At 34.6% G+C, this 13,831-nt stretch overlaps 1 protein-coding gene across 1 annotated transcript; it reads left to right on the forward strand.

Moving 5' to 3' along the window:
• Positions 1-997: 997 nt before the first annotated feature.
• Positions 998-10,647, forward strand: LOC144433548 (bcl-2-like protein 2). Its single transcript, XM_078121867.1, has 2 exons — positions 998-1,595; positions 4,384-10,647. Exons 1-2 carry the CDS (start codon positions 1,038-1,040, stop codon positions 4,513-4,515), a joined length of 690 nt encoding a protein of 229 aa, XP_077977993.1. The 5' UTR covers positions 998-1,037; the 3' UTR covers positions 4,516-10,647.
• Positions 10,648-13,831: the final 3,184 nt, after the last annotated feature.

Consider the following 13,831-nt stretch of genomic DNA (forward strand, 5'->3'; position numbering starts at 1 on the left):
AACTTTTTGGTATTCTAACGTTGTCGTGGTCTATTATCGGATATGCTACCGACATGGAATTCTGCCACTGACCTATTTAGCAACACCAATGATTGACATGGAGTTCAGAATGTGGTCTCGTTTTTTCTTGTTCCTTGGCCATGCCTTCATATTTCCCACCAGAATGTCAATGAAGAAGCAAGGAAGGTTTGAGACGCGTACACAATACAGCATTTTAGTTTGTAGTTTTGTGTAGGGTGTACAAGAGGTGTATAACAGTATATAGTTTGCTGTTTGTGCGATCAAATATCAAACCAGTGAATGAATGAATATTCTGCAAACCCCTCGAGTGAACGTACAAGTTTATGAATGGGCATGCACCATCGTGACACTGGAAATGTCATGTGTTGGTGGTCGTATTTTACGATAGAACTCCCGATACTGCAGTAATCGTTGCGGTTTATATGTAAGACTGTAACAACATATAGAGTACGGCATTCGTACCCGAGCATAGCCGTCACCTTGGCATCTGTCTTCCCGTCGACAGTTGGAAAGGTACGGGAAAAGCTAACTGTGTCGTTCCTATGGTCACTGTTTATTTGAATATGCAAATTTGTTATTGTGGCTATTTATAATGGGTGGTCTTTGTCAACAATACCTTCAAGACAATGTAAGGAATGTTTCTGATCTTTACCGACTAGCTATTGAATAATGGACATTTCCTCCCTCTATCAAGTTAACGAAACAAATTGTGCGTACACTTTCATGTTCTGTATCTGGTTGTTCTAGAACTACCCACACAAAATCCATTTGATTCTTTTTCATAGAAAATCATAACGCAATCTGACTGCGTATAGGTGAATGCACGATGGTCAGGTCTGCGCAAAACTGATAAATAATCACGTGCTTCTTACTGTCACATTATTGGTTGCCTAGACAAATCAGACAGATTCTACGTCACTCGATGAATATATAGTCAGACTGTCTGAGGGGTGCGCGATTATAAATAACACAGCCGAGTTCAAGCAGAGGTTGGTATTACATTTCGATCTCCACCGATGCAGGGGCAGCAGCAACGGTGTGTAGGTGTTCGAAATTGGGTGAGTTGTAAAACGCAGAAGACAGTCACTTTATTCCGCGAATTCTTTGAACTAATTACTCATTCCTGCATGAGTTCCTCAAGCCAAAACGTTAACAACATGGTTAACTTTGAATCAAGGACGGTAGTCGTTGATTATATATTTTACAAACTGAACAGTCGAGGGTTGGAGTGGCCAACATGTCCTCGGCTGTCACCGCCGACCAAAGTCAATTTTACTATGAGAGCACTGGGAGACGAATTTGAGCAAAGATATAGGGACGTATTTCGAGGAATGTGTGACCAGCTGCATATTACACCTAGTACGGCGTACCCGATGTTCACGACAATCACAAACGAGTTGTTCACGGAAGGAGTAACGTGGGGGAGGATCGTCGCCTTGTATGCGTTCGGAGGTGCATTAGCAGTGCAGTGTGTTGAACGAGAAATGGCACAGTATGTTGACCGAGTTGTCGATTGGGTTACACAGTACACAGACAATAATTTGGCACAGTGGATCACCGAAAATGGAAATTGGGTATGTATCACTCTACATCCATATGTTTAATATAGTCGAGAAATGAAATGCATGTGCAGTGAGATAGCAGATTCGGTGTGTGTACTTTGGTTGTCATTGGTTTGATTTCATTGATATACTGTAGCACGTGCAAATACTCGTTTACTCGCAACCATTGACCGCCGCCCTTGTAGCCAGCCATTGCTGTTTTATGAATGAAATTTTGTAATTTCAAGCACGCACTACGAAGGAAGTGAGAGCGTCATGGGACGACAATTTTCGATGCATATTTAACCATCACCGTAGATTCCCAAGTCTTGGTGATGAGATCGCTTTGTTCCGCCCATCTTTTTTTTTGGTCTTTTTTGGTCTTTGTTCTTTTGTTTGGGGCTGTGGTACATGGTCCATGAAAAAAAGAAACTCGTTCGAAAATTTGATATTCAACAATTCACAATTAATGTAAAATTGGTACAATATCTACAACTACAGCGTTAACACTACAGTCTACAGTAGTTTCACAAGTTTCAGTCTCATCCTCTCAAAACTGAAATTGTAATTTATTTTTTTTTTGGTTCCCATTGCCACTAGATGAGAATTTTGAATATTTTAAACATTTCATACACTATACATTGTATGTGATGATTGTGCTAAAAAAACATCTATTAATAAACCTTTCACTAGCTCATATGGTGAATAAGTAAAAATAGAATATTCACATCCCTGATAATCAGGAAAATGAAGAGGAAAAAAACATGAAACTACGAAGTAATAAAAAAAATTCTTATTCTAAAAAAAGATTGTAAATTGAGGAAGTGAATAATTCCCACTCAGTAATTTAATTTTAGCTGAAGTCAGGCTAAAAGAGGAAATGTGAAAGACTAAAAATTCTGGAAATTACAGTAGTGAGTAGTATGTAGTTATGACCTTGGGAAAGTCTATCCGCCATGAGCATAGCAACCAGCATAGTCAGAAAAGGGTATCATTTTTTCCATATTTGTTACATAATACAATCACAAAAGGATGTATTATTCACAAATAAATGCAGCTCTTCCTATGGAAAATTTTACTCATAGCAGTAATCATAATAAGTGGTTTCATATTTCAAACTAAAATTTAGTATCTTTTTGTATTCAGAATTAATATAGGAAATGGTTAGATTATATTCAAATCAGCTTTGATATTTATTATATGTTTAGATATTTTATCGTAGTTAATTTTAAATTATTGATGCATCTCATAGACAAGTTATTGTGAATATGCTGTGACTTAAGTCCCACATGCCGGCTTTATGACTGAAATAGAGTCCATCGTGACTTGAATATTTATCATCCAAAAACGTCAATGTGAAATAATTCATGAGGCCCCAGAAGTGGTTATCACATGGTATACATTATCAACCTGTGTGGTGCCATGGAAACCACTCCAAGCATTTCAGCCAATAATCATGATGGCCGTGGTAATAGTCGAATTTCTCCATCGATGGGATTTGAAATGTTTAACAATTTTGTTACATCACAGAGATGGGAAATAAATTCCATTTTCCGGGTTATTTATCTGCTATTGGGGAATTGAAACAAGGCAGTGTGTGTAATATATGTCCATGTGTTGGAAATTCCATTTACATTAAAGAAGTGCTATTTATCAATATCCAACAGTTTCAAAGTGTTTTTTAGTCAACTAGTTTGTGACGTTGGAAAATTTAAAAAGCCATAAAAAGCACAAGTTGTCAGAGCTGTTGAACATTACACACTGTAAAGCCAGCTAGTAATACAAGTATAAACCCTGCTATACAAACACTACAGTAGAGGCTACAGTACTAAAATGTCAATCTCATTTGCATATATGTAAACGTTTGTTTGAAAGCATTGGGAGTAGTACTTTCATTTTTCAAATTCTGCTGTACATGATATAGTAAATGAAAGAGATACTCTTTTCTCATAACCAGACTGTAGGTAGTTTTACAGTCGTCAGTTCATTTATTTACTATGTAGGTTTATTAAATTGATTTCATTAAATTAATAGAACCTTAAATAAACACATTTAGAAAAGGACAAAAGTACGTGGAGTGGTATAAGGTGAAAGTTTTCCAAATAATTGATAATATAAGGAAAAATCTATACCTCATATTGGTAAATAAGATATATAAATGAATGCAATATTATATAGACCGTCTAGCAAAGTGAATGTTTAATAAACTGATAAGGGTTTAAGCATACTAAAATGATCACTCTATGATTATTAAGATGCAGAGAACAAAAAAATATGGAGATTCCCAGTCCAACCATAACCACGCTTGAAAATTAAATAGCTGCTTATGCACATTTTTAACTCCTATATTGAAATATTTTAACTGCTGAAATTAATATGTAGTTTATTTTAGTGATTTTTAATGTTTTCCTGCAACCCTTCTTACCCACTTGAGTTCAAATGGAATCACCTAGGTTAGGAAAGTAATAAGATGAAACTATGTCTAGTAAAATATTAGGGGTGACCGAACCCTGTGAAGAAAGATCATAGGGCAGTTGTAGTGTAAACGAAATGTAAACCACAATCCAGCTGGGTGGTTCCTAGGCATGCCATAGTGTTTGAATCTCTATGTACACCAACCGACCTTACACTTGTCAGCCCAACCCACATACCAACCAACAAACAAACAAACAAGCATACAATTATAAGCAAACATACAATGAAATGGTTGTCTTTTGATCAATCATCCTTGTTGTTTTTACTCTTCAGTTTGTTTGTTTGTCAATTAGAACACTAAATGTGATTATTTCATTTTTTTTTTTTGTATTTTTTCCTTTTACAGAATGGACTAGTACAGTTCTATGAAGGTAGTCAAGATGCCCAATCTGCCCCATGGCCGTCAGGAAAAACACTATTTGGCGTAGCTGCACTTGGACTTGTGACAATTGGAGCGACATTATTTGCAAAAACGTAAATGCAAGAGTTTTCACACACACCCCCCCAAAAAATACATTATAAATTATGTGTAACATGGCCGAGGAAGATCTTCAGAAGAACCAAGTTCTGTCTGTGTGCGTTTGCTGTGTGCCGTTCTCAACTGTATATCATTTGCATGATTTCAGCAAGCTATATGCATACATTGAATAGGGGATCGGATCACAGTGTAAAGCCGGCAACTATGTACAAGCGTGGGAATTTAATGTATCCGCCCACTCAAAGTGGGTGAAGGAACTATTGAGGTGCCATTGTACTGGGAAGACTATTGAGCCACAAGGAGTGTAGTGGAGACTAAATCAATTGACCTTACGTTTTGTTTTACCTCTAATGGGATCAAATGATTTTATCGTGAATTCATTTCCTAAAATAGTACGGTTAAAACGAATAGTCCCAATTTTTGGCATTTTTATGGCATTTCTATTTGTCTACAGACTATTGTCCTATGTTAATTTTATTGCTGCATAATGATATATTTATAATAGCTATACCTTCTTTTTGTAAATTTGCAGACAACACAGCCAAGCAGGTCTAGATTTTTTAAAGTCAAGATTAACAAGCTGGTGCACTGTGGTTATTCCTTTCCTAAATATGACATGGTAGACAGGAGAGAAAAAAAGTCATTTTTATTATTAAAAGCTGAAAATGTTAATTCTGTTATCATTTTAGTATGATTTTCACCTAGATCAACTGAGTACAATTCCTACAAAGTCAGATCAGAGAGTGAAAATAAAATAATTATGCTAGAAGGAAAATAATGCTAAATCTACCTAATATAATGACTCAAGGTTTTTTCTTTCTGTACTAGGGTCGTTGACCAGCAGTGTGCAGTTGACGACCTTCAACGTAACAAACAGACAGAATCTAGATCTTTTCAATCAAGGAGACAGTTGGTGAAATATGAAATATGAAAAAAACATGATGATTCAATACATCTGTATCTCAAATAACAGCCTTTTGTGACTGGAAATAGTTAGCACTTATGTCTAGATGTATACCTAATTATGCAATCACCACTAAGTGCTAATATTTTTACCTTTAAAATCCATCATGATTATCTGAAATGTTTGTGAAGGATTTCTTTCATTTTAAGTCGTGACCAGTCGCTTTGTCATGTCAAATCTCTAAAAATAAAATTGTGTCTATTTTTTCCTGGATGTGTTTGTCATCTGGGATGGCAATATGCCACATGACTAGTTCACTATTTTGACTCTATAAATGAACAAGACATTGTAAATCAGCCCTGTAGAGTTCAAAACAGAACATTATCGTAAAATTTGTAATTACTGTTTGTTTTCCTGTCAGCCTGAATTGTACCTTTTTATTTGGTATAAGACTCCAAAATGAGTAAGACCAAAGACAGGAAAACAAAGATAATGTACTATGTAGTTTTGAGGGTGATATAGAGGCTGAAAAACACTCATATTTTAGTGATTTACTGCCATCTACATTGTTTGACCTTGTAAAACACGGAGAACAATTACTCATTTGTTGTGGGGGTTGCACAACATTTGAAGCATAGCTTTCTTTAGAAATAATTATTAATATACTAGTACATTTTTAAAATATTTTAAATGAAAACCAGTTTTTAATAACAATTAGTTATCATCCAGGCTTTGATATTTGTTACCGATAACAGAGATATATAATGAAGATAATTATAGAATAATAATCCTACAAACTCACTTCGATATGAAATAATCAGTCATGGTTTTTGCTGTTCTAGAACATATTGATTTAGTTTCGTTCATGAAAGGGTTAGAGAAAGTTCATTTTTTTAGCGACAGTCATTTGGTTGTTGGCCCTGACAGAAAGCATGATGGATGAAATGGGACAGGGTTACCATGGCAACCCCATTAGCTTATATTACATTAGGGAGGAGCAATTGAACCATTACAATTAGTTAGTGTAAATACTTGTGTTTTTTAGGGTTATTAGTAGCTGCCACAGCCATAGCCTAAGGGAAAACATAATTGTAACAAACAGAGTGAGAACAGAGTCCCTTTGATCACCATCAATATTACTTTGATGGAGGAAATTGATACATCAATTTGTCAGCGGGCGCCATGAATTATACAGCTCCACCTCTGAGGGAATTTATTTTGGATTAAGTTTTATGTGCATGTATCTGTATCATTAACAAAACTAGAATTACAGCCACAGGTTGTAAAACATCCCTGTTTGGCTATTAAGATGACAAAAGCAATCCATTGTGTTAAGTCTTGCAAGGTCAAAGGTCAAAGCTAGCTGACAGTGATGATTATGTTGAAAATTTTTATTTCTGTAAAGAACCATAAATTAAAAATGTCATGTCAATATTGTCATGATGGCATACTATGTAAATGTAATGAGAAATCTGCCTGACCATATTTTGATAAAAACATAGTCTTGAATGTACAGGTATATTACTATTACAGTTTGAACAACAAGTTGTAATAGAATATTAACGATCCCTATCACCTGAAGCTGTGAGTGATGAAGTCATGAAAATGTGGCTTGTTGATCTTTCACTTTCGCTATTACCATGTCGTTCGTTCATTCAGCAAAGTTTGCTGCCTGTTCACTTATGAAGTCTGTCATGACCTTTGGCATTTGATGGTCTTGAATGGTGACTGGCTAAATAAATGAAAGAAATCCTTCAATCCTTTTGATTGATCTAGAGACAAAGAATTTTGAAATATTGAAATAAGTTTTCTTTCCACACACACACCAAAGCCCCAGCTTTGTAAGTGTGTGATCCATCAGTCATTGACATGTATATGTCCACCTACGCAGTTGTTTGAAGTGTACTTTTGTCATTGTTAGAACAGTGAGAACTCAATCTCTCTCCTTGGTTTGTTTAAATGTAGACAAATAACTCATGAGACAAGGGCAGGAAATGAGGGAAAGACAGCAATTTGGGAGTTTGTTACCTGAGAAACGATGAATTGTACAGGGAAAGGTGAATAGAAATTTGTGACTGACAGCTCAGTTGAACTGTCTTCTGTTTAGCCTTCAAATCAACCTCCTGAAATACAAACAAACAGGGCAGTATTTCTATACTCACTAACATTACATTTGGTTTTTATGACCCACACAGACATTTATTTATCTGTTACCTTCAGTACCTTATCACTTTTGTATTATTTATTCTCAGATCACCTTCAGAAAATGTTTTTGTCAATATCAGTACATATATATATATATATATATATATATATGGTATGTGCAGTAAAGCATCTCGTCAAATGAGTCCATGCATAAAAGCTTGGCTATCTAACATGTCAATTTTTTCACTTCAGTCCCTGACTAGGCCAGACTTTTAGCGGGTTGTATGTTCCATATCTGTATTTGCAAAGGCATAACAGTTATGTGTGCTATGTGGGGAGTAGGCGGCCATAACTATTACCATTTGGCATACAACCAAGGTATTCCAGGCGTACCACTAGACGTGTCCATATCTGATACCCAAGGAATTTGCACAAACACGTTATCGGAAATACTGCATGGAATGGAATTGCCTACAGGGCCTACAGAATTTAGATCACAGAGTTGACTGAGAAGTGGCCTAATTGTGGTAAAGCTTGACTTAGTAACTCTGTATATGTACACAATTGAGTGGGATGTGTAACTAGAAATTATGACCATAAGAACTGACATTATTTAGTCACTCATGCCAGTGGATGTTTAAAAAAATAAACAGTGAAGTTCATGTACGATTATAACTAACAAATCGTTGTTAGTAATTTGTTCTAACAATGTGCATCCACCAATGAGCTTGTAATAATGAGGTAAATTTGATCATGGTTTTGTTACAACAATGAAAATATTCTCCTGTTTTGATATGAACAAATTATATATTCCCTCAAGCCTGGTATAACAAGGGTACTTTGAGTTTAACTTTTACTCAATTCAAACTGTTCAAAGATAAAGTTGGTCTTTTTTTGGTCTATTTTTGCATTGTTCTTCAGTTCATTATTAAAATGTACCTGTACATAAATATTTACATATTTATTCCACTTGTGTGAAAGTGCAAAACACCATACAAGTTTTTTGCTTTTATTCCTTTGAGTTGAAAGATAAAAAGATTAGTTCAGTGTCTCAAAGCACATTTCATTACAGTTGAGTTATTTTTAGTCACGTACATACAACAGACTTACTGCAGTAAAAGACTTCTAACTGCAGTAAAAGAGTACAACTGCAGTAAAAGGGTACTAGGACAGCAAAACAAACACCTGTGTCCTTAATAAAACTACCACTATACAACATTTTCAGCAAGGTTATAATAACATAACAAACTTCTTTATAAGAGTTATTTTGTGATTTTTTTTTCTCTGTACTGATAAATAATCAAGTATAACCAGGGATTATACCACCATTTACATAAATATTAAAAGGATGCTTGTTTGGGTTGACTTTTTTTTTAAAAAAGAAAAAAAATTTATGTAGTGTTGAATACAACACCTATTTAAATCCTACTGATGAGGGAAGCTGCAATATATAAGAGGTCAAACAGCACAAATTTAAGAATGACTATGTTGAGATCCTTGATATGTCACAGTACACGTTGCCTTGAAGCAATGTTAGATACCATCACAGGATGCTTCATTTCCGAACGTGAACTATAGAACAATCACAACAGAAATTCCAGGCCAGTGCATACATAATTCAAGAAATATAAAGTCAACTGCATACGAAAAAGTACTGTAATTTAATTGTGTATTCCTATCAACCTATATCTGCATAATGGTATTGCCCATACCGCCAAAAACAATTGGAATGAACCAAAAATAGGGAGAGAAGAGGGCATCATTCTGCACTTTCTATTCCCCCCTCATCATAACCCACCTCAACAAAGTTTTGCTTGTGTTATGAGATGTGTACAACTAATACACAATATATGATTCAGTGTAGCAATCCAATGTGTGCATGACATGGATCCATACATAGTAGTAACATAGTCAAATTGTGCTGTTATGTTTTCCATTCAACCGCTTATCAAATTAGTAAATATGGCTTGATTTAGTTTGTAGTTTTTTTGCTTTTCTTTGCAAGTTTACTTTGTTGTTTAATAGAGTTTTTGTTCATGTATATATATATATAAATATATATGTATAATTTTTTCAGAGAGACATAAAGAATGAAAGTATGCCAGGAGTTAGCCAATGTTCACTATGTTAATACTGAATGAAAACACTGATTATGTTGAGTATTATTTTAAGATATTAGAAATTATGGCAAACAGCCACTTTACACTAGTACTTACAGCTGATCCAATTTGAATCAAAGTATATCAACGTGGCAAAAATTTCACTCTTGGAAAAGAAAATGTATATACAAACAGCCAAACCAATAGTTATTGGTTTATTGATTGTGACCGTTGGGATTTTTGTACATTAAACCCCAGCATGTTTTCACATGTATTTGCAGTTTATAGTGTTTTAATGATCCTTTGTTAACATTTCTCATTGGCAGTTTTCACACCTTTTCATCACCACAACCCCCAAAAAGAATAATTGGCAGTACTCCTTGCTTTACAGGAAAACTTTGACATGCTTTGCAGTTTTGTGTTGAAGGTTACACAGGGTCAAACTTGTCATGTATCTTACCATTGTGGTTTTATTAGAACCCCTTAAACTTAGATCAGACATGTGCAACAATTTACTCTCTTTCTCTGTCAATGGTATGTAAATACTGTGTAAAAGCATATTATATTAGAGAAAACTGACCTGAAAAGTCAGTTAACTCTCAAGGGATGCTACTGTGTACGTGTGCTTATTATTGATGTGTGCTTAAAAGTGAGTATGATGGCTTCGAATCTCTTTCATAGGGAGGGAAATCTGCTAAAATTCAAAGTTGTGTGTATATTTAGCTAATATTGTGATGGGAAATGTTGGTGAAACACAGAGAAAACTCAGGCATATCAAATATTTAAACACAATATAAATCCATACAGAAGAAGTCCAATTCTATTGTCTGTGGTGAAACCATTTTGCCTTTCTGTCAACGATGAAAGATGCTGTTGGAGCAGGAAAGTGACCATAACTCTCTCACCAAACATTACATTACATCGCATTCTTATGTGTGCTTATAATAGTCTTTGAGTGAATTACTTGCCATCAGTACATTTGAAATGGAACAAAACATCTTGCTTTGAACTTGAGAGAAAAATAATGCCACTAAATTCATTTCAAATAACTTCCACTAGTTTTGCAAAGTTGATCCCTATTGGTTGGTTAGTTACACAAATGAATACCTAACAACCAATCAGAAACAATATTTAAATATTCTTAATTGATAATATTTGAGATGAGGAAACTCTCTGTTGGGAAATTATTGCTGTTGAGTATGTAAAAATGTTTAAAATACCAAATAAGACAAATTTAGAATTTCAAACAAAATTGTTATTATAAAATAATATTTATACTAGATATAGGGTATATATAATATGTTGATAGAATGTATTTATAATGTCCTAGGTTGTTTATATGACCATGAACTTGTTAGTTTCATAAGTTATTGTGAAATTATACAAAGTAGAAAATTTGCTATTTAGCCAGTGTGTTTGCATCATTCTTTCATTCATTCATTGAATTCAAGGTCATTCCTTGCTGTGCTGCCCTACAGCACGTCACCATGTCTATGATACATACATTTATCTCTGTAGAACACCTACGTGTTGAGTATGAGCGATAGGTCAATCTAGGACATCAAACTTGATGACTTGGCAAAAAAAGTGAATTGAGAAAGATATAATATAACCCTCAATATGATGACCTTGGTATGTATAACCATGAGAAATTATTATATTTGGCCATCCCACACAGCTCATCCACAACACCCCAAATGTCAAACTGAAATATATAACTTTTGAAAATATTTTGAATGCATTTGCTGTAAACATGATATAAATAATAAATTTGAATGTATATATAGCCACAGATTATTAAATATGCTGTTACTAAGAAAAACAATCAAATGGACTGAAATTGGCATTTGAAGTAAAAAAAAATGACAATCAAATCTTTAAAAAAAAACATTGAATCTGAATTCTAAAAGGAGAAACTCGGGAGATGATAAAATAAATTGTGAATATCTAGATTTCAATAACTGTGACATAAATACCATGAATATTTATAATTATAGACATACTGAGGTGACGTAACAAATGAATCATGTCCCCATGCCAGTAGTATATTTATTACACAATATGGTAAAGTTATTTACTGACAGAGTAGATGAGCAAAGCATCATTACTCTTTAAAATGAAATTAATTAATTCATTAATTTATTGTCTAAAAATTGTGTGTATAAATTTTACCAATATGAATGATTTGTAAATATATGATGAAACCTTAAACCCTCTGTATGCATCGACATACAAACAAACCATATAAAACAGTTAACCTTGTCAAGTTGAACATGTGTCATTTTGACAAGCCATGATTTATATATATTTGTATAAATAATAGTCTAATTAGCCACCAATTTTCATTAACAAATACTATATTAACCTGGCCCCAAGTACGAGCTAGGGTCACATGATTTTAAATTATCAGCTTGCCCTTTTATCCTGTGTAGCAATTAGACAACATCTATTGTTTAAATATCTCCCCTTATATACCCCTCCCAATTACCCTCATTGATGTCCATGCCCCCCACCACCCCCTTTGTCGGTTACTACTACCATCTAACACCTGCCCTATACTTTCTTTATGTGAAAGCCACATGAACATCTGGTCTATTGCTGACAGATCAGTCATTGCACGAAATTTTCGCTTTGTGAGAAGGGGTTGCGAAATTGAAACAAACAATAAATTTGTCTTAATGATATTGAAAAATTATCATATTTCGAATTTTGTAACGTTATTTTTTGTGTACTGTTTTTGATACTGAGAAACTCGGCTTTCCAAATACACAAAGTAGTGATGAACGCTGTAAGAGATTTGTAACTTATTGGTTATCTTCAAAACTACTTTACTGAGAAAATCCACACATTCAGACCAAAGATTAACAAGGAGTACATGTTTACTAAAGTAGATTGCTCATTCCACAGTCATTTAATCGTTCCCCCGATTATTAAACCGCATGCCCTTGACCAGGAGGTCTCTAGTCGTACGACCATATCAATCACACAGGCGTTGAATTGGAAAGTCACTAATATTCTGGTCTTGTTGTCTCAAGGGAACTCATTACCAAAATTAACACGTGAACTCGACCAGAAAAAAAACACACCGTGTAAAACAGTACGGTGTGAAATATTAGCCAAAAACATTTATTAAGTTTACTTGTTGTGTGAATAATAACACACGTATGAGAGGTGCTCCAAAATTTCTTGGCTACTGTTCGATTGGATATTCTATGCTCATTTGTGCAGCAACCACTGTACACCGTGAGTTGTTATTCGATGTACGGGTTTCAAATTAGCCGCAGGACCTTTGGTATATCTATCATTTTGTTTACGTTGCATTGACGAACATATCGAGATAATTAACCAGATTTGGGGCTTTCTAGAGCAAATTGAGAAGTTGCTGTCGCCACTTACACTTATTCTGAAGTGGATAATTTATAGCGATTTCTTTGATTAACGTCATTCTACGCTCAATATTCTAATTATTGGCGCTAAGTGACGTCAAAGAAACTAGAAAGTGGAGGCGAGGAAATAAAATTGTAATAACCATATTAGGCTTTCAAAAGCTCACCTTTCCCATACGATAGTTAATTGTGTTTCTTTCGAAACCGAGTATGATTATATATGGACATAATTAAATCTAAGCTGCGATTGAAGACAGTGTAAAAAATCTAAGCAACCATCTCATCCGAAACCGATTATTACATGTAATACATGTATGTCGCAGCTATTCTTTTCCAAAATAAACTTGGTGTACGAACAGTCTGACCCCACGGTGACCTTGTCCGTGCCGATTCCTTGATAGAAAAGTTTCGCAAGTCACCCGTTCAACTCTCTCAATTGCTGGTAAAGGCTATCGATTTCAGAGTTACAGGAGATCACGAGTCGTCTTGGTCATTTGCAAACAATGCCTCAATTGAATGGTGTGATTACGTATATTAAAGTAAACCACCGGACAAAGGAAACACGTATTTTTACGGAAAATATAATTGCTCTTTGAAAACTTTTAAAGAGGACAACCATTTTTAGTTACATGCCTATCAAAATGGAACAACCATTTTCTACGACTTTGCACTGACTTTGCAAAAGGTGTTGTCTGTGTACAACTGAAGTAAAGTAATTACCTAAATCAGCCTTGACGTTCAAAGGATGCATTTGAGTCGGAGAATAAAGACTCTACACATTC

This window comes from Glandiceps talaboti, chromosome 4 (genome assembly GCF_964340395.1).
Source record: "Glandiceps talaboti chromosome 4, keGlaTala1.1, whole genome shotgun sequence".
Lineage (NCBI taxonomy): Eukaryota > Metazoa > Hemichordata > Enteropneusta > Spengelidae > Glandiceps > Glandiceps talaboti.

Bases quoted from the DNA above. Each gene is read 5' to 3' on its own strand.
- LOC144433548 (XM_078121867.1), top strand. From the start codon at position 1,038: ATGCAGGGGCAGCAGCAACGGTGTGTAGGTGTTCGAAATTGGGTGAGT. The intron at 1,596-4,383 runs GTATGTATCACT...TTCCTTTTACAG, and splicing joins TCACCGAAAATGGAAATTGG to AATGGACTAGTACAGTTCTA.